The 22,244-nt window shown below is 39.5% G+C and overlaps 1 protein-coding gene across 5 annotated transcripts in view; it reads left to right on the top strand.

Annotated features, from left to right (window-relative positions):
- OSCP1 (organic solute carrier partner 1) overlaps positions 1 to 21,706 on the top strand; it is a 48,387-nt gene extending 26,681 nt beyond the window's left edge. For 4 of the 5 annotated variants that reach the window (XM_075853271.1, XM_075853272.1, XM_075853270.1 and 1 more), the window contains 8 exons: positions 1,296 to 1,463; positions 4,265 to 4,345; positions 6,797 to 6,900; positions 10,745 to 10,873; positions 11,015 to 11,084; positions 11,371 to 11,510; positions 12,635 to 12,698; positions 15,090 to 15,385. In XM_075853271.1, the coding sequence (XP_075709386.1) occupies positions 1,296 to 1,463; positions 4,265 to 4,345; positions 6,797 to 6,900; positions 10,745 to 10,873; positions 11,015 to 11,084; positions 11,371 to 11,510; positions 12,635 to 12,698; positions 15,090 to 15,206 (873 nt within the window). In that variant the 3' untranslated portion in view covers positions 15,207 to 15,385. Of the gene's footprint in view, positions 1 to 1,295; positions 1,464 to 4,264; positions 4,346 to 6,796; positions 6,901 to 10,744; positions 10,874 to 11,014; positions 11,085 to 11,370; positions 11,511 to 12,634; positions 12,699 to 15,089; positions 15,386 to 17,012 lie in introns of those variants that run through there. The other variant, XR_012881469.1, reaches the window with a different exon arrangement.
- Positions 21,707 to 22,244: the final 538 nt, after the last annotated feature.

Raw genomic sequence — 22,244 nt, 5'->3', positions numbered from 1 at the left:
CTGGGGCAGGAAGTGACGTCACAGCGTGATCTCTCGAGGACACACTGTGTGTCTGTGCACTGCCAGAAGCTGGGTGTTAACGAAGAGAAGTGGATGATGCTGATTCGTCAGCATCATACACTTCCATTCACAACGCCCAGCTAGTAAAACAAGTAAAAACGCCCAGATGTAAACACACAATACACGCCCAATTGTACTTAAAGAGGCTCTGTCACCAGATTTTGCAACCCCTATCTCGTATTGCAGCAGATCGGCGCTGCAATGTAGATCAGAGTAACGTGTTTTTTTTGTTTTTTTTTTAAAACGAGCATTTTTGGCCAAGTTATGACCATTTTTATATTTATGCAAATGAGGCTTTCTAGAGTACAACTGGGCGTGTTTAAAGAGGCTCTGTCACCAGATTATGCAACCCCTATCTGCTATTGCAGCAGATAGGCGCTGCAATGTAGATTACAGTAACGTTTTTATTTTTAAAAAACGAGCATTTTTGGCAAAGTTATGACCATTTTTGTACTTATGCAAATGAGGCTTGCAAAAGTACAACTGGGCGTGTTTAAAAGTAAAAGTACAAGTGGGCGTGTATTATGTGCGTACATCGGGGCGTTTTTACTTCTTTTACTAGCTGGGCGTTCTGACGAGAAGTATCATCCACTTCTCTTCAGAACGCCCAGCTTCTGGCAGATCACGCTGTGACGTCACTCACAGGTCCTGCATCGTGTCAGACGAGCGAGGACACATCGGCACCAGAGGCTACATTTGATTCTGCAGCAGCATCGGCGTTTGCAGGTAAGTCGATGTAGCTACTTACCTGCAAACGCCGATGCTGCTGCAGAATCATCTGTAGCCTCTGGTTCCGATGTGTCCTCGCTCGTCCGACATGATGCAGGACCTGGGGCAGGAAGTGACGTCAGAGCGTGATCTCTCGAACACGCTGTGTGTCTGTGCACTGCCAGAAGCTGGGTGTTAACGAAGAGAAGTGGATGATGCTGATTCGTCAGCATCATACACTCCTAGTCACAACGCCCAGCTAGTAAAAGAAGTAAAAACGCCCAGATGTACATACACAATACACGCCCAGTTGTACTTTAGAAAGCCTCATTTGCATAAATATAAAAATGGTCATAACTTGGCCAAAAATGCTCGTTTAAAAAAAAACACGTTACCGTTATCTACATTGCAGCGCCGATCTGCTGCAATATGAGATAGGGGTTTAAAAATCTGGTGACAGAGCCTCTTTAATATCCTCATCATGTTCTGTTTAAGTATACTATGATGTCTTCTGCTTTATCAAACAGCTTTATGACCTAATGACTATGGCCTTCAAGTACCAAGTTCTGTTGTGCCCTCGCCCCAAAGATATCTTGTTAGTTACTTTTAACCACATGGATGCCATCAGAGACTTCATCCGGGACTCTCCAAGCATTTTGAACCAAGTTGATGAGACTTTCCGGCAGCTTATTGAAGTAAGATGGTTTATTTCAATGAGTGCTTACGTAGAGGAGGGGTTAAACGAAAGATAATTAAATGTTTAGTCTTTCTTTTTTTTTCCCTTTACAATAGTCCAGTTAGTCAGTCTTGCATTTTCACATTTCTAAGAAAAGTTGGTGAATCTGTTCTCCAACTGTATTCTATGGCCTGGCAAATCAACAAAGTGGTGAAATTAAATTGATTCGCTTACCCCCTAATCCTGGCCTGATCTGAACACAAGGCTCCACTTTACCATCCACATGTTGGTACCTCCCAGAGAAGAAGAAAATGTCAGACGGTTTATACTTCACTGCAGAAATTAAAGTAAAACCTATATATATTAAATCAGGGCCCGTGTCAGCACCTGGCGAATCCGGGCAAGTGCATGGGCCCACTACACTTGGGTGTCCCACTCGGCCTCCGGGTGCTGACGCTGCTGTTGTCATGGCATCACTGTCCATATATGGACAGTGATGTCAGGAGGAGAGAAAGAGTCCCAGGCAGAGCGCCAGCGGCTCTGCTCCGAGACTCCGTCTCTGGGGAAGCGCCTGATATTACTGTCCATATATGGGGAGCAGGAACAGAGTGTGAGACTCAGACAGATGCCGTAGCTGCTCGTAAAGCCAGGGCTACACTGAGAATTTTTGTAGTACTGCTAATTGATTTTAACTATTGAGTGACAACTGCAATCCACAAAACTGCCTGCAACTCAATGGTGGAAATTGATAAAGCCCTCTATGCCAGTGGACGGGGCCACCGTGGCCCAATATATTTACTATATATTTACACCAGAAAACTGGCAAATCCACACTGGCTCATGGTTGGAGTAGATTTGACATTTTTCTGGAGCAAGGACAGCCAGAGATGCACCATAATTTATCAAGAGCCATGCACGGCTTAACCCTTTCAGGGCTAGACTAATTTTCGTTTTTATGCTTTCGTTTTTTCCTCCCCGTCTTCAAAAAGTCATTCATTTTAAAAAAATTTTCGTTAACACAGCCATTTTAGGGCTTATATTTTACAGGATAAATTGTACTATTTAATATTATGTGTGATGTACTGGGAAGCTGTAAAAATTCAGAATGTAATGGAATTGGAAAAAAACAGCAGTTCCTACATTTTCTTATGGGTTTCGTTTTTACGGTGTTCACTGTACAGTGAAAATGACACACTACCTTTTATTCTGTGGGTCAGTACGATCATGGTGATAGCAAATTTCTATGGTTTTTGTTAAGTTTTAGTACCTTTTTAAAAAAAAATGTCAACGTTTCAAAGAAACTTTTTTGCATCGCCAAATTGTGATCCCCGTAACTTTTTTATTTTCCTGTGTACAGAGCTGTGTTATGCGTCTTTTTGTATGTGGAAAGATGTAGTTTTTATTAATACGATTTTGGGGAATGTCTGGCATTTCGATCACTTTTTATAAAAAAAAATTTGGTGGGTTGAAGTGGCAAAAAAGCAGCCATTTGGATTTTTTATCTTTTTTCCTGCTACGGCGTTCACCGTATTGGAATAGCATATTTTTATAGTTCAGACTTTTTTGAACCTGGGGATACCTAATGTGTTTGTTTTATTTTTGTTTCTTTTTACATGTGATCTAAGGAGAAGGGGTGATTTGCATTTTTAGATATTATTTATTATTTTTTTAACTTAAAAATAGTAATCAAATTTTTTTTTTTAAAGCGCCCCTGTGGGGCTTGAACCTGCGATCATTAGAACACATATGCCATAGACTGCAATATCACAAAATTAGTGCATTGCTATTGAGACCTGCCACAGGCAGTTCTCAATAGAAATCTTACTATAGCAGGACTGGGAGCGTTCAGAAGGCTCCCAGCTGTTATAGAAGCACAGCGGCTCCCGCGATCTCGCAGCATGTGAGCCGGTGACCGGCCAAGTAGTGAGAGGGGCAGTAAAAACTGCTGGTCACATCTGACACCTGCATCTAATGGGTTAAATGCAACATGAAACATCTCTCATCGCAAGCATTGCCCCTGGGTTTCTGCTGTGCAACACAGCAGAGACCCGGCGGCTATGGCGCCCGCTCGGCTTCTGAGCGGGCGCCATATTTAATAACCCTTTCCCGACGTAAGTAGGCATATTAGCGATGGGAAAGGGTTAATAGTCGCATCTTACTCCAACTTTCTTTAGATTAACACTGGCATATAAAAAGGCCAGCCATAATAAATTGCCTCCAATGTATTTAATTGGACTACAGCTGTAGCTCAATAGTTAAAATCAATAAGTAGCATTAAAAAAAGTTTAGGCGTAGCCCTGGCCTTCTAGTTATGTCACCCCAGTGCCGGATTCACAGCTACACTGCTCATTACTGCTGTATAATCTTCTCCATGCTTCTGCAACTTGAAAAACTGAGGGAAACTGAGAATTGGCGATAGAGCCTGCAGAGGGGAAACTGCTAAATAATGGCACAAGTTATATAATGGCCAGAAATAATGTTATTCCTCATGTAGACACATTTGACATCATATTCTAAAAAGTCACCTGAAAATTTAGGTACATTTCAAGGTGTATATAGAATGTGTCCTGTCTGTAGTTCAACGCTCTGGGTTTCTTGCTGTGGATTTCTTTCTCCGTAGTCGTGAAAAGCACATGCAGCTTGAGTTTTTGTTTTTATATGCGAAAACTACTGAATGTCAGAACTGGACAATAGATCATGCACAATAGAACTTTTGGTGACATTTTGTGAATGCCCTAGATTTACATTAGTTACTTAGTGTTATTCAAGTTTTTTTTCACATCATTGGAAAAATATTAAACGTGTTATTTTTCCCTCCAGATGTATAACTGTCTGCCTGCTGGTGAGTTTCAGCTTATTAGGCAAACTTTGCTGATCTTCTTCCAGGACATGCACATTAGGGTAAGTAATTATCACTAGCGTCAAAGGAATATGGCAAATCCGAAACAAATTTCTGCATAATCCGCGGCAGAAATCCGAGCCGTTTCTGTGTGCAGCAGAGCGGCAAAAGAATTAGCCTTATTGTCATTCAATTGGACTAGTCTTCGGATTTTTCATGCGTAAATAAGTAGCATGCTTGAAATAAGTTACATGCAAAAGTCAGCAAGAAATTTTCTGCAGCATGTGAACGGGGCCTTAGTGGAAACAATCTAAATACAAGTTCACCGTTATTATTCCAATTAAAATATTTAGCATACCCTGTTTCACATATATTAATCCATTGTTTCGCTGACAATTCTGAATAGCACTAATATAGGAGGAAAAGCGGTGATCTACGGATAGGGGCTTACAAAAGTGAGAGTGAATGTGTACTTTCCTTTTGCTTCATCTAGCTAGCCTTCCACTTTACCTTAACATAACTTTTATAAGGCGTTTCGCCCACAGAGACTATAGCGCAAAGCCATAGAGCCTGGGAGGTACACACGACCGTCTATGATAAGACCCGCTGGCGGGGAGGTGTTGCTGAGTATTATTGATCTGTTCTCCGCCCCTACTACTGGTCTCGTCCATGATTGGTCCACTCACAGCCAGAGTACTGCATCCTCATAGCGTAATTAATTGCATGAATGGGAGCTCGGCTGTAGTCATTTTAATGGCTGGACATAGAACCTGTGGTTTCTTTGTGTATAAACAGGACATCTGAAAAATCTTTTTAAAGAGGTATTCCCAATTCACACGTTTGTAACAGTGTAATAGGTTTTGGGACCCGTAATTTTGTGGAGAACGTGGTTCCCCAACCCTGTCCCCTCTGGTGAGGTGGCCACTGCACCCAGGCAGAGAATAAATTGAGATTTCTATCCATGAGAGTTATGGAAACCGCTGAGCTCCACACAGGTGCAGATCCCAGAGTTAGGACCCGCACCTATCACAGATTTATAGAATATCCTGGGGAAATGCCATAAATGTGTGCGTTTGGAATACCCCTCTATTAGCATGCCCCATGGATGAAACTCCAGGCAGCCTAGTCAGATCCTACAATCTCAAGAAGTGAACTCATTTACAATACTTAAAGGGAATGTGTCGCTAGAATTTTTATTTTTTTTGTTAAACATTTAGTGTATACGTGATTGCACATTGTTTTAATTTTTTTAAAAATTTCTGAAGTCAGTAAATATTATAAATTAGATTATAATTTATAACATTTCCCAGTGCTGGTCACTAGATGGAGCAATTCCCAAAATTGCAGCATTGGCATGTGGTAAAGCAACCACATTGCTTTATGCTGCAAAATTTGAGAAAACTCACTCGCTCTAGTGAGCTCACAGAATCCCCCCTCCCTCATCCTGGCTAGTGCCAGGAGAAAAGAGGGGATTGAACAGTCAAACCTCCTACACTGTGTGTCACCATTTTTTGAGCTAACACACAGTGTAGTAGGTTTACATACAGTAGTAATCACACACTAAAACACGAACAAACAGACATAACTTACCTGCTCCTGCCGGCCCCGCTCCCTCCGGTCCGTCTGCTCCCTCCGCTCCAAGTGCTTGCATTAGAACACAAGTCCAGAAGCCGCGACTGGAAGTAGTAATCTTACTGTCCTGCCGCGGCTTCCGGTCCACAAGAAAATGGCGCCGGACGTCGCTCGGCCGAAGACCTTACATTTGGACTGTGTGGGAGCGGCGCATGCGCCGTTCCCATACAGACCGCGTACGCTATAGTGGATGGAACGGCTCCCGTTCGCATTCTCTATGGGGATGTGTGTGCCGTATTCCATCACTGTATGTGTCGTTAATCGACACACACAGAGATGGAAAAAAAAATGGCAGCCCTCATAGAGAAGTAAAAGAAATAAAAACGTAAAAAGTACAACACAACAACAGAAATAAATAAAATGTATTTAAATATCAAACAAAAACCAATAACATATAAAAAAAAATTTTTTTCGCGATACTCGTACTTTAATCTATCAGACCTGAAAAACACCTATATGTGTTTACCCAGCCTATTATAAATAGCTGCGGGGAGGATATCCGAAAATTTCGATCACATGCCGAGGCCAAGATACTGCAAAACAAAGGAAGGCAGGATCATTGATCACATATACTTGGTACATTGTATGTGACACTGCGCTGCCTAATGTTGGAGGCCATATCAATCTTTTAAATATGCATAAATAACCAATAACGTCATCAAGGATTAATTATTGGCCCATGATGTGGCTTTGATGGTCGGTTCAAATGTTTATTATGCTTATAAATCTAAATATATAATCCTATATTTGAAGTGACTGATATATACATAACACAGATTTTTGCATAATGGCCTCATATCAAAGGGTAGTATTGTATATGGTGGCCTGTGTATTGATATTTTTGTTTTCTGTTTGTTCATGTCATTCTAATTGTTTTGTAGGTTTCTATATTCTTGAAAGACAAAGTTCAAAACTCTAATGGACGTTTTGTTCTCCCAACATCTGGTCCTGTCCCTTGGGGCACTGAGGTGCCTGGGATTATTAGGTGAGTATTGACTGATATATTCAATTATTTTGGTTACAGACTTTAACCCCTTAGTGACCACCAATACGCCTTTTCACGTGAGTCACTAATGGGCTTTAGGCTAGGCTGACGCCTTTTCACGTCAGCCTAGTCTAAGTCCTGCACGGGTCTCCCGTGCAGGCAGGAGCCGGGGCTCTGCTGTCTGATGACAGCTGAGCTCCTGCTCCAACGTTTACTTCGATCGCGGCCGTTTAACCCGTTAAATGCCGCCGTCAATAGCGACCGCGGCATTTAACTATGTTTACAAAGGGAGTGCGCTCCCTCTGTCACCCATCGGCAGCCCGCGAATGCAATCGCGGGTCTCCGATGGGTTGTCATGGCAGCCGGGGGCTTGATAAAAGCCCCCATGTCTGCCCTGGACATATGCCTGTTAGGACGCGCCGGAGGCACGTCCTAACAGATTGCCTGTCAGATTTACACTGACAGGCAATAATGCTCTGGTATACGAAGTATACCAAAGCATTATAGCAGCGATCGGAACATCGCACAGTAAAGTCCCCTAGTGGGACTAATAAAATAAGTCATCAGTAAAAACAGTAAAAAAATAAAATCATTTTTTCCCATAAAAAGTGGTTTTATTTAGTAAAAGTGAAAAAAAAAAAAGTACACATATGTGGTATCGCCGCGACCGTAATGACTCCATTAATAAAGTTAATATGTAATTTAAACCGCAAGGTGAACACCGTAAAAAAAAAAACGCAAAAAAACATGGCGAAATTGCAATTTTTTTCCATTGCCCCCCAAAAAAGTCATAATAAAAATGAATCAATAAGTCCCATGCACCCCAAAACAGTACCATTCAAAACTACGTCTTGTCCCGCAGAAAACAAGCCCAAAAAATCACTACATTGATGGAAAAATAAAAAAGTTACGGCTCTTGGAAAGCGACGATGCAAAAGCAAATAATTTTAGTTCAAAAGTGTTTTTATTGTGCAAAAGTCGTAAAACATAAAAAAACCTCTACATATGTGGTATCGCCGTAATCGTACCGACCCATAGAATAAAGGTAACATGTTATTTACGTCGCACAGTGAACGGCGTCAATTTAAAAACGCATAGAACAATGGCGGAATTTTGTTATAATCCCCCCCCAAAAAGGTTAATAAAAGTTAATATAAAAATTATATGTACCCAAAAATGGTGCTATTAAAAAGCACAACTAATCCCGCAAAAAACAAGTCCTCATACAGCTATGTAGACGAAAAAATAAAAAAGTTATAGCTCTTTGAATGCGACTATAGAAAAACGAATAAAATAGCTTGGTCATTAAGGCCTAAAATGGGCTGGTCACTAAGGGGTTAATTAACCCTTTCATGACCAAGGGTCATTGATACCCCTGTGTCCAGGTCAAATGTTCCATTCCTGATGTGCACTTCTTTAAACGATAATATCTTTGCAACCGCTTTGAATATCACAACTATCTTTACTCTGTTTTTTTACAAGACTTATGAGGCTTTAATTTTCTAGATTAGTTTAATTAATTCCATGCTTTTAATTTCTACTCTGAGCAGACAAATCACAAAAAATGTGAAAAAAACGACTTTTATATATATATATATATATACACACTGTTGCAGCTCTATAACAATTCGTCGTCTTCTCTCTCTTGGAGAGTGAAGAAGGCTAAGAGTTAAAACAAACTTTTCTATGACCACCATGAGACACTCATGTGATCATCAGCTCCTTATCTGCCCAGATAACGAGCACACTGGATCCGTTATCTCTCTGGGCAGAAGTCGTGGACGGAGGGGGGAGGTGCCAACACACGTGGAGAGAGCATGGAGAGAGAAGTGCAGGCTGCTTTATTGTGAGCAGCACTGCACTTGTAAGCTTAGTTTCATTAAAAAAAAACATGTTTGTTTTATGAAACTAAGAGGTGTCGGCACTTGTAAAGAGAGCCGACACATAGATTAGTGCAGAGCTGCTCACTCTGAAGCAGCTCTGCACTCATTAAACCCCGATGCACGCTGCAAACGTCTTTATACGTGTCAACTGCATGGGGCATCGGTATTTGGAACGTATATAGCCTTATGGCCGTCATGAAGGGGTTTAAAGAGCATCTCCATACTTAGACGCACTCAAGCTTTTTTTTTTTTTTTTTTTTCTCCGCTCCCATTTGCAGATTGAATGTATTGCAATGTAGACGTGTATTAACTTACATGTTGCTGTATTTCACGGGTAGCCGCTCCCTTTCGAGTTTCTAGGGATCAGAAATCAGGCTATCGATGCAAGTCTATGAGGGCCTCGATGTAAGTCTCATAGACTTGCATTGAGAGAGTGACCTCCGGTTTCTGCAGTAGACGCTGTAGGATTTGGATTGTCAGACTACAGATTGCATGACCCCATGGCGGCCCAGGATGGAGCAGCGTCACGTGAAATATAGCACCAAGTAAGTCAATACACATGAAAGCAAATGTAATGCAAACGAAAGGGGGGGGGGGGGTTTGAAATGGGGGAAAAAAAGCCAGAGTGCCTCTTTAATATAAAGGTGCCTGATCATGATAATTGTTAACAATATGACTTTAAGGTGTTATCACAAAGACAACCCCTTATTAAAAAGAAGCTGGCCAGGCTTAGGTGATCGCCGCTGGTCCGGCTTCTCTAACCCCCAGTGATCATTTTGTTACTGCTGGTGGAAGCTGTGTCTGGCCATTTAATTTCCCCTGCAGTGGCCACAAATGAATAGACCACCATATTATTTATAGATAGGCTGGGTCCTCCACAGTGGGAAATGCTCTTACAAGCGGCTCCTTTCTGTCTCATAGAGGGGGATCCTGAATGGACCACCATATTATTTATAGATAGGCTGGGACCTCCACAGTGGGAAATGCTCTTACAAGCGGCTCCTTTCTGTCTCATAGAGGGGGATCCTGAATGGACCACCATATTATTTAAAGATAGGCTGGGACCTCCACAGTGGGAAATGCTCTTACAAGCGGCTCTCCTATCTGGCTCATAGAGGGGGATCCTGAATGGACCACCATATTATTTATAGATAGGCTTGGACCTCCACAGTGGGAAATGCTCTTACAAGCGGCTCTCCTTTCTGTCTCATAGAGGGGGATCCTGAATAGACCACCATATTATTTATAGATAGGCTGGGACCTCCACAGTGGGAAATGCTCTTACAAGCGGCTCTCCTTTCTGTCTCATAGAGGGGGGATCCTGAATGGATGCCCTTCCCTTTAATATTGAATATGGACAGGGGTTTTCTTTGTGAGACAACCCCTTTAAGAAAAAGAAATCAACAACAATTGTGTGTGTTGCAAACCTATGGGTTCCAACCAATTTAAAGTCCTTCCATTGGTTGTAACAGATTGAGGATTCGCCTTAAAAAAAAATTTCACTTCTTTTTCAATTAAACATTCTGACCATAGCATTTAAACGTACAAGAAAATACATGTACAGCAAAGCACATGAGTTATATGCTTCTAAAAGAATAATTTTTGGTGGGAAACGTAATTATTGCAGATATCTTGCCATCTAAACAGATGGTGAAAGGTATCAGTGCGTGGGTTGGAGCAAATTGACGTATATTGTTTAAAGGAAATATTATGGACGAGGAGCATCCTAAATTCAAAATTTTGTAACCATGATGGGTTATTCTTCTTCAAAACTTCTAGTTTGAGTAGGATTAAGACTAGGAGAACTGTATTCAATGTAACGTGGGAAGGGGAAGTAATATGCACTTCAATCACATTTCTATTCTATCCTACAACTAATTACCAGTGGCTAGGAAAATATTATAAAAAATAAAACTATTTACCCCCCATCATTCATTTACCTATTGTTTTACTGACTCTAGGATATTCAACTATAAAGGAGAGGAGGTGAAGAGAGTAGCGTTTCAGAATGGTGGAAATTATGTCACTTCGTTGCGGGAAGGGTCTTATGATCTTTTTGGTGACCGAGTTCTTAAACTGGGAACAAATATGTAAGTATTTGTTTGCATAGCAACTGTATGATTTGCAATGTTATTCATAGAAAACAATAACCAGTAATATTAAAGTGACCATAAAATACATGGCGAGAACAAGTTATGTAAAATCAAGTTTAATGTAAAATGTGTTGACAGGTACAGTGTCAGCCGCTCCGTGGAGACTCACATGTCTGGGACATTAAAAAGCTCCGCTTCACACACCAAGGTAATATTATTTAGAAGTCTTGACACAATGTGACTGATTTAATTCATATTAGCCCTAATAAGTCATGCAAAAATAAGCAGTCAATTAAATTGTAAGGAAAAAAACTAAATATACCCGTGAATGAGACCTCTCGGAAGTTACCAGTCAGGTAAGAAGTTTTAGTCATCTCTTAACAGATTAACCCAGAATCACATCGTTGGCTCTATTCATTGCATAGCTATGTTTTATCTCTTTTGTCTTCTGTAATTGTTTGTATGTAAGATCCTTTTTATTTGGTCTTTATTAGGAGAATGTAGTGCCAAATCCTCTGGCTAAAGAAGAACTGAATCTCCTTGCCCAGCTTCTAGGTGGTATGGAGCTAAAGAAGCCCTCTAGCACCGACAACTGTTTCCGACTTAACTTATTTATGAATGACGAGGAAGAGGAGTGAGTGGGAGCTTTAACCTTATACTTTTTTTGCATAGTGTTGTGTGGGAAATGCTGCAATGCCTCAGTCCGGCCCTATTCCTTCATCACTCTGCCATTAAATATGGCCATACACCTTAGATTGCTGTTGACAGAACTCTCATTTGGCCAACACCTAATAAGGGACTTATTCAGTTCTATTGGCCGCAGACACCTTTCTGTATCGCTACGGATGGGTGTCTGTGCCATAGAAATGTTCCATAATTTTCGTAACATGTCCGTTCTTTTGCATTTTATGGGCCATGCTGCCATAATTTACGGGCACGGCCGTGTGCATGGGGCCTTAGAGAGGAATAAGCCGCTGCCAGATACCATATTGTAATCTAACATTCCCGATCCTTCTTTCCGACAACATCTGCGGTCGGGGGAGTCGTGACACCTCCCCATACATATTAGATGGTCAGCCGGTCCTGCCGACGTTCATGTAAATTGTATGGGTACCTTTAGACCGGTGCTGGGCCACCTATTTATTTAAATAGATGAAGTATGCAATCATTTTACTAGTCCAGCTCAATGACAGGTCCAACTTACCTGTAGAGCAAAACAAATCCCAGGAGCCAGATAGCCAGTGTACCAAGACTTTTGCTGGTGGCGTTTTTAACTTTTTTTTTGGTTGTTTTCTCTTGATTTCTATGAATGGGCTTATTGTCACTGAAAAAGTCACTTTGGCTCTTGGAGAAGTTGGTCTCCTAAAGTCTACAGTATTTTGTTCACCTCTGGTATCTTTAACTTTATACAATAAAATTCTAATAATCTGTTATTCTGCTAAAGTGCCAGATTATTGGAGTTATTATACACACACATGCACACTACTTCATTGTGATGTTCTTGTGTCGCCGGAGATCTGGCAGGGGACTCTTTTTCTTACATGCTGGATTATTAGGGTTTCTGGACCGTAAGGTGCTAAACATTCTCTATACTTTTTTTATTATTATTTCAAATCCTGCTACTTACAAGATATGACATATTCAATTTGTACATAGTTATAACATTTCAATTTGCACTATTACTGTACTTACAATGTACCGTAGATGACACTATTAATCACATATTTCCGTGTTCTTGTTTTTTTTTTTCATAACCAGACAAGCAGCACTTACACGGCCAGAAGAGCTTTCTTATAAAGTTATCAACATTCAAGCCAGTGAAGTAAGTGTTAATTAAATATCCATTAATGTTCCCCTAGATGGCATCTGTTTTTCCTCCAGCGTTCGCTGCATCCTATTACTAGGCAGAAGTATCTTGCTGCGTATTCCAAATGTTAACAAGCATTTCTGTTTTCAATATTTGTAGTACTATTAGATCATCCAAATATCACAATTGAGATAAATTGCACAATATTATAAATAGCACTATAGTTATCAGATGATACGAAACATCCAAAAAGGTTCCTAGAATTAACCCATGGGATAAAACAGTGTGTAATGCTAAGAAGAGTGTATATGGTTACAGTGGGAAATCCACACAACTGAGCGTGTAACCATGTAAACCTATACATTAATGGAATTGTAATGATATATATTTAAGAAGAAACCAATACCTTTCTGCAAGGCACCTCAGAGTTAAAGGGGTTCTAAACTTTTAGTAAATTATACTTCGGTGACCGTAAATGTGCCAGATATTTCTAATACTCATCCAGAAACCATTTGGTCTCCAAGGTGATTTTGGTATTTGACCCCACAAGTGTATAGGCAGCATGAGGGTGTTTGTTTTCCGAAACTATGAACACACTTGGGGAGGTTTATTAATTTTGTCCTAAATTTAGACCGGATAAATCTAGGCCAGACAGGCAGGAACTGCACCAAATCTATCACAAAGGTGCACGCTGAATGGTCATTTTTTAGCCATCTTGCTAGACGTGTTTGACTCTGTTCTATACCTCTTGTTGGCGTACTTTACACCAGTAGTTTGCGCACACACAAAAAAATTGCGAACGTGTTAATAATTCTGGTGCTTGTTACGACTCCTTAGCCAAGCCACCCCTTGTTTGGGAGGCGCAAAGTTTCTAAAACACGGATTAGATTTGTCGCACTCTAAGTATGCCAGAATTTGGCCCATTTTCTTAGTAAATCTTCTCCAATGTACATCACTGCTGTTTCATTTATTTGAGCATGGGGCATTGTTACTTCATGTATATTACAACAGATTGTCAGTACAGAGTAACACAAGGTGCTGCGTTTCTTCCACCTCTGGCTCTTCTGCATTACTCATGGATTTTTAAAAGCACTTAGAAGGCAGACAACACAATGAGGTTTTACCTCTCCCAGCCATGTCCCATATACAGTCTCCACGGTAAAAGTAAATCATAGTGTTGCTGATCATATTTGATTCTTTGCTTGAGTGCCGATATCCATTCTCCCCCTTAGTGAGGTCATTTTGCTCACTGTTGGTTTAGGTGCTTATACTATATCATTCCTTGCTGTTCGTCCCCATTCAGTTTGAATATTGTCAGCAGCATCTCCCATGCTTAAACTGGCAGATGTGCTGCTGACAGATGATCGCAGCTTTTATGCCGCCATAAAAATTATCAGCTGATGAACGAGCGTTTGCTTGTTCGTCGACTGATCACTGCCATGTTTACATGGGTTAATGATTGGGAACGAGCGTTCGCTCACCCGATCATCGGCCTGTGTAAAATCACCTAACCTTTATGGTGAGCTTGTGGTGACCTCCAGCAGCCAACTGGTTAAGCAGATCTGAAGTGTAAAACAAGGGGGAGGACAGAGCAGCGATCTAGATCTCTGATGTGGCAGAACGTGGATTTCCGACAACTCATACTTGCATGAAACAATGCAGCCAACAGGTGTTACTGATCTTAAGGCCTTATTCACACAAGTGTTCAATTTGTGTCTGCAAAAAACAGAATGTTTTTCATGCATATGATGTCCGTGTTGAGTTAGTTCGGTTTCTGTGCGTCATCCGCTTATCTTGTCCGTTTTTCTCCTCTACAAGCACTTTCTGGCTTCCGTTTAGTTTTTTCTGCATTTCTTTACCAAGTGCTCCATGAAAAATGCATTGTACACGGATGTCATCTGTCATCTGTCATCCGCCATCCGCGTGCTGTTTTGTTTGTTTTTTTTACTGTAAAAACGGACTTCAATAGGACAAGCTGTGAGTTTTTTGTTTTTTTTCACAATGGACACACACTCCGTGAAAAGAAACAGCTGAGTGAACAGACGCATTGAATTGCATGGGTCAGTGTGTTGTCCATTGTTAAAAACTGATTAGAAACACGTTCGTGTGTGCCCTATAATGGAGTGGAGATAAAAAGTGTCTGACGCTGAAGAGAATTGACAGTTCATAAGCATTAACCATGGGTAAAGAGTTACGTTTAATCTTTAAAACCACAAGTGGATATTCAGGTTATTACATCAGTAACCAAAGCACGCTGCTAAATTCATGTCTAATTTGTCTTCTACTGTACGTGGATAAAAGCTGCAAAAACGGTCACGTTTTACTATCAATTCCATATGACTTCTCTGTGCAGTTGTACCATTGCAGTGATAAGCTAAAGTTTTGTTTTTCTCATTTATTTTCTAGGACCAGGATAGAAATAAGGAACTTTCTCGAATAATGGGCGAGTTTCGATCTGAAGAGACCCATGTACAGAGTACCAGCAAGGGGGAGGATCTCCTGGCACTAATGGACGGGCTGTGACCATGAATGGCATATCTTTATTCTAGATCTGCACTGTCAAAGACTGAGATGGTAGTTTCTGACACATTTGTAATTTATGTATTGAATCGAGCAGGTAGCTTGAACGAGTGGCAAATATTACATATGTAATATTGATGTTTATATATGTATGTCTATGAATATATTCTTTCTGGATACAAGATGCTTGTCCTTTCCACATGAGATCTGTGACAGACGCCTTCACATGTTTTTCAGTCGTGTAAAGTGGACGAAAAATTCACTCTTTTTAGTGCAAGAAATGTTGAAGTCACCATAAATTCCATTCAGCCATACTATGGAAGGTTACTATACTTATCAAGGTTTATCTTAAAGGGAACCTATCGCTCGATTTTATGGCACCAAACCATGTCATTATACTGCTGGAAAATAGCGTCCTAAACATGTCCCTCTCAAAACTGTCCGTTTTAGCATTTTGTGTAAAGTTATAATACAGCGTGCGCGGTATGTAAATTACAAGAGGAGAGTCCTGAGATGTGTCCTGGTGTACCGGCCTCGACTTCAACTGAGCATGTGCAGGAAGCTATTGGACTCCTCTCTAGAAACTTCTCTGGTAATTTACATACAATGCAGTGCACGGTGAATTATAACTTCTTTTTATACAAAATGCTAAAACGGACAGTTTTGAGAGTGGCATGTTTAGGACACTACTTCCCAGCAGTATAACGACATGCTGGTGGTTTAGCGCCCTAAAATCTAGCGTAAGGTTCTCTTTAAAGCTCCTTTACCCAGTTGCAAAGTTACTTTTATCCAAGAAAAAGGATATGGAGGAAGCCCACTAAGTGACTTCAAGGAGATAATCTAGAGTTAAAGAGGCCCTGTCACCAGATTCTCAAATCCCTATCTCCTATTGCATGTGATCGGCGCTGCAATGTAGATAACAGTAAAGTTTTTTGTTTTTTTTAAAACGTTCATTTTTGGCCAAGTTATGAGCTATTTTATATTTATGCAAATGAGGTTTGAAATGGACAACTGGTGTTTTTTTTTCGTTATGTCCAACTGGGCGTGTATTGTGTTTTTAACTGGGCGTGTTTACGTGTATGACGCTGACCAATCAGTGACAAGTCAGCATCATACACTCGTCTCCATTGATTTACACAGCAGCGATGTGCAGCCACATAAACAGAGATTAACGTTAATCAAGTGTCCTGATAATGAATACACATGAAATCCAGGCTGGACGTCATGTGTATTCAGAATCCTGACACTTCTGAATCTTTTCTGTGAGATTTCTAGCAAGGGAAATAATCTCGCGAGATTACGGAGGTAAACGAGATTTCGTTTCCCTTGCTGCAAATCTCACAGAAAAGATTCAGAAGTGTCAGGATTCTGAATACACATGACGTCCAGGCTGGATTTCATGTGTATTCATTATCAGGACACTTGATTAACGTTAATCTCTGTTTATGTGGCTGCACATCGCTGCTGTGTAAATGAATGTAGAGGAGTGTATGACGCTGACTGGTCACTGATTGGTCAGTGTCATACACGTAAACACGCCCAGTTAAAAACGTAATCTCGCGAGACTTTAATGTTCATTTTAACTGTCAAAATGCTTAAAGAGAGGAAATCGATGAGCCGGAGAGGAGTTTGTAAGATCAGAGTACACTATGCACTGGATATTTCTTGGGTCTAGTGTGAGGGAACCTGTACATATAATAAGAAGGTCACAGTGATTTAGAAGAAAACATATGTTTTATCTATTTGTCATTCTGTGCAGATAATAATGTTCTTGTTAATGTTAACGTGGCTGTCCCCTTTTTTATTTAGCAGGTCCCACTCTTGACTGGCTGGTTAGGAGTTATCTTCCTCCTGCTTGGTCTCCTGTGATCAGCTGTTAAAACCTGGGGAAGCTCTCAGCGAGGGATCACTGGGTGGTCAGGTCAAGCAAGACCTGTGCACTGCTCTAGTTAATAGGGGTTATTGTTTATGGAAACCCCCTAACTATCTTTGTTGATTACCTACATATGTCCAAGTAAAAGGGGCAGCCCCTTTTAAGGAACAATAGCTGTAGAATGTACGGCTGTTTGAAGCTGCTGATTTTGTTTTATAGAAGAAAAAAAATTATTAGAATTATTGAAATACTTAAAAATAAAAATAGAAAAGGGAATAGAATTTCCTGATGGGAAATAAATGGCATAATATTCAGCAACATACAAGATACATCACAGATGACATTGCAATGATACATAGGATACCCACAATAGGTATAGAGACCTCAATATTCATCATACCCATGCACAGTATGGGGTGAAACCTGCCAATCAACAGTTGACAAGTCATGAATACGAGCTGCTGGGGAAAAAAGTGATTTTAACAAAGTACTGAACACTGACAAATAAGTGATACAACGTTTTGAATCGGGGTCCCTGGCACTATTTTATTCTGCCCTCAGATAGGGCAGTATAAACCTGGCGACAGATTCTCTTAAGTATATTATAAGCTATGGAATTCCCTAATCAGAATTGTCTGGAAACTTTAGACACTGAAACCCCAAACAAGGAAGTACACACTTCAACCAACTTCAAGACCATCAACTCTAAATTCTACCCGATCTCATCAAGGACTGAGACAATGGACCGCTTCCAAACATCCATAGAAAAGGACTTACAACAACTATCTGAGTCCATAAATAAAGAGAGAAGAAGGTCCAACTTCCCAAGTAAACTGAAAAAAGCAACAAAAGCACTTGAAGACAACAAGGATCTAATCATCAAGAAATCGGACAAGGGAGGCAGTATTGCAATTCTGAACAGGGAAGATTACAAAACACAGATTGACAAATTATTATCGGATCAATGCACATATAAATTATTAAAACAAAACCCAATAATTAGTTTTCAAAAAGAAATAAAAAACCTGATAAAGACAGGATTAGATAGTGGTTGCCTTACATCAAAGCAGGCAGAAGATATGTTTGTTGAATACCCTATTACTCCAATACTACATGCCCTGCCTGAAACCCATAAAAATATTACGCCTCCCCCCATGCGACCGATAGTGTCGGGAATAGGGTCTCTTTCAGAAAAAACCTCGGAATGGTTAGATTCCCTCTTACAACCAATTGCACAAAATACACAAGGTTTTTTGAAAGACACCAAAGATGTCCTATGTGCATTCAGAAATAAAATATGGTCAAAGGAATACACATGGCTAACTTGCGATGTTACATCCTTATACACGAGTATACCTCACAATGTAGCCCATAGTGCCATGAAACATCATCTGAACAAACATAGCAACTACAGTGAATCATTACAGATATATATCTTGGAAATTCTCACTTTCCTAATGACACATAACTACTTCCAATTCAATTCCAAATACTATCTCCAATTGAAGGGAGTTTCAATGGGGGCAAAATTTTCCCCGTCCTTGGCGAATTTGGTTATGGCGTGGTGGGAAGAACAAACTATTTTTTCCACAGGCAATATATTTGGAGAAAATATCAATTGGTATGGCAGATACATCGATGACCTCCTGTTCATTTGGGAGGGAAATGTATCTGCCATCCAAAGCTTTGTGGATTTCCTAAACTCCAACGATTATAATCTTAGATTCACACATGCATTCGACAAAACTAATATCATATTTCTGGATCTGGAATTGACGGGAGAAGATGGCACCCAGATACATACTAAAACGTATAGAAAACCAACTGCCGGCAATACCATCTTACATGCGGGCAGTAACCACTCTAAACAGACCATAGTTTCAATTCCAGTGGGTGAACTATGCAGAGCAAAACGCAACTGCAGTTCAGATATACAATTTAATATAGAGAAAGAACATATACAAAACAGACTATTCAACAGGGGATACCCACGCTGGTCCCTAGACAGAGCAGACAAGGCAATTGCCAAAAAAAACAGGGACACTCTTTTGTCACAAAACAAAAGTCCAAAATCAACTTCTAACACACCAACTTTAGTGTTGCAACAGAGCAGCCAATTTAACAGCATAAAAAGAATCGTGAACAAACACTTACCCATGCTTGGGGAAGACCCGATTTTGGAAGACATCCTCAAGAATGGGTGTAGAATAGTCGCACGACGAGCTCCATCTTTGGCAACGACACTTTCTCCATCTTTCTTCAGCCCTATTAAAACAAAAGTTTCTTGGTTGGAACAAAAAGGTTTCTTCAAGTGTGGAAATAATCCCTGTAAAGTGTGCTCATATGCAACACCCAAAAAGGTTTTCTCAAATTCAACTAACACCGGCACATATACCATCAATAATTACATTAACTGTAATTCTGACTCAGTTATATATATAATTGAATGCACAGCATGTGATTTGAAATATATAGGATGTACCAACAGAAAGTTTAAAACAAGAATTCTAGAACATCTTGGCTACATCCGCAATCCAAATATTGTCAATACCTCAAATGTAGCCAAACATTTCATATCTCAACATAACAGAACAATAAACAGTTTTTCCTGTTACGCTATTGAAAAAATACATAACCCCAAAAGAGGTGGGGATATTAAACATCTAACACATACCAGAGAAGCCTTCTGGATCTTCAGACTTCAAACAAGGGTTCCCAAAGGGTTAAATTTAAGAAAAGACCTTATGTTTCATTATTAATTTTAATAATATAGTTTTCGCCTTCTCTTTGGGGCCGTACACAACGCTTAATGGCCCATTGTCGAGTCATATTGGTCTTTGTATCATCCGAGTATTTTCCATCTCAATAAATTTAGAACTATTTCTAAAATCATATATTCCAGGTGGGACATTACTAATCCCAAAGAAACACTGTATTTAATACGACTAATAAGTAATAATAACGTTTAATAAATATAAAAATTAATAAAAAATATTAATACAGCATCTCACAAATAAAAATAAAAATTAGAATACAAAATAAAAAATACTATTAAACAGAGCAACGGTGTCTGATTCGAAAAAGATAGGATTTTTGTTTTGTTATTCTCTATTTAGTCGTCTAAACTCATCATTAATAAAGGATGAAAGCACCTTTCATCATACTCATACGGCATTTCTCAAACAATACATAAACCGATAAATCTATAATAAAATGCCATGGTAACAATTTCAATCTGGAGTCATATAGTAGGTTACGATGTCTGGATTTAATAAAACTTACAACGGTCCGATTTTCCGTATATTAGGTTGAAAAATATACACATAGACTTTTCTTAACATTGAAAATAGCGCTATTAAATAAAAATACAAATGAGCTCACAGGATGAAGAATATTATTCATCTATTCATTTGAAAATATTCCTAAAGCCATATATGCATAAAATAAGTCAGATTTTCTCCCAACAGAATTAATAAATAATAATTAAAAAATAAACCTAAACGCCCGAAAATATAGACAAGAACAAACAAAATAAGAATAAAAAAAAGTTTTTTGTCATTTTAAATGTACGTCTTTCTGATTCATCTCAGTTTTTTAAACAATCAATCAATTATCCATCGTTCTCTAACAAAATAATATAGCAGGCGTCATCTTACTTTTGTAGTCAGTCTTCCACCCGTTTCTTTGTGGTTCTTAGGTTACCATAGAATAATAATCAATTTTATTCCGCTAAATTACTTCCATAATGATAAGGCATTATATGGTTGCCGTACAGGAGCCACACTGTAACAAAAATTCCTTGATTGTCACTTATTTCCTGTCCCTCTGTTAAAAGAAAATGGTAACGCAAAATTCATCGTGTTTAAATCGAATTGTAAACACGGAGCTGTCGGTTCCTTCCGGGATTTGTTATGTTCTAAACAATAATCGAACACAGATTATATTAACACATGTACACTCTCCTCAGTATTTAATTAACTGTTCACACATACAAAAGATCTTTCTTGCATATAATTATACATATTAAAAAATTTCGCACACTCTATAACATTCTTTTTGCCCAGGAAATGAACATAAGACGCGTTCCACAGGACTCCTTTTCTTTTTCAGTTTGAAACGCAATTAACTAATTAACCATGAGACCGACTGGCTACAAAAGCTTTAAACTGCACAGTCAGACAAATTACAAGCCATGACTAAGGACCCAGCAGGGGTCTGAAACGCGTAGGCTACCGCCTATCTTTCTCATCACTTTCTGAACTCTGGACAATACCTGCCCGTCATTATTTTTTCTCTGTTTATTGTTTTTACTCAAGTAATATTAAAACTTGGAAATAGTTTCCTATTTTAAACAGATTCACTACTCTCAGCGCTGGTTCCAACTTTCTTTTTCTGCAGAGTTGAAGGAGTCTTGTCACTTAGAGGAACCTTGTGATGGTCCCAGCTCCCATACCCTCAACAATGCAATTTGCAGATGTTGAAATAGACTGTTAGAAAGTATTAAAAAAAAAAAAGGAACTCTTTACTGGAAAATTAGAAAAGACTGATGAAATGGAGAAAGAGGAAAATACTGTACATGAATTTGACGTTTTATTGTATTTAAACACAATAAAAACCCTAATGATTTGGATATGGTCCCTGTTATTGAAAATAGAATGTACATTATGTTCTTTCTTTTTTTTTCTTAGAGGTTACGTACACGTTTTGAAGCGATTTTACTTATGAACTTGGATGTGATCGATATTAGCTGGATCCTGTGTGTCAAAGCTGACCGAATCGACCTAGATAGAACGATACATCTTCTTTGTACACAGGCTACATAAAAACTGTATAAAAAATAATGAATACTTCATTAGTTCGCTACATAACACGTACAATATTTAAAAGGACATCCCATAGAAATGTGGTGTAATCTATGATATAAACATACCAAAGTCGCCCAGAATACAGGATAAACATATTACAGAGTATGCAGATCATCAATACAGGCTATGCATTACAACCTTGAAGTGCGGCACAGGGGGGGGGGGGGGGGAGTAGGGGTCATGGGGTTCTGACGATCTGTGGGGGTTCAAGCTGTCGAACATCCACCAATCTAATAGTTCTTCCCTATCCAGTGTATAGGTGATAATTTGATATGAGATTACCCCTTTAAGCCCAAAGTTAGC

The sequence above is a fragment of the Rhinoderma darwinii genome, chromosome 2 (assembly GCF_050947455.1).
Source record: "Rhinoderma darwinii isolate aRhiDar2 chromosome 2, aRhiDar2.hap1, whole genome shotgun sequence".
Classification (NCBI taxonomy): domain Eukaryota; kingdom Metazoa; phylum Chordata; class Amphibia; order Anura; family Rhinodermatidae; genus Rhinoderma; species Rhinoderma darwinii.
Note: the sequence above shows the minus strand (reverse complement) of the source record. Positions and strands in the feature narration are given on the sequence as shown.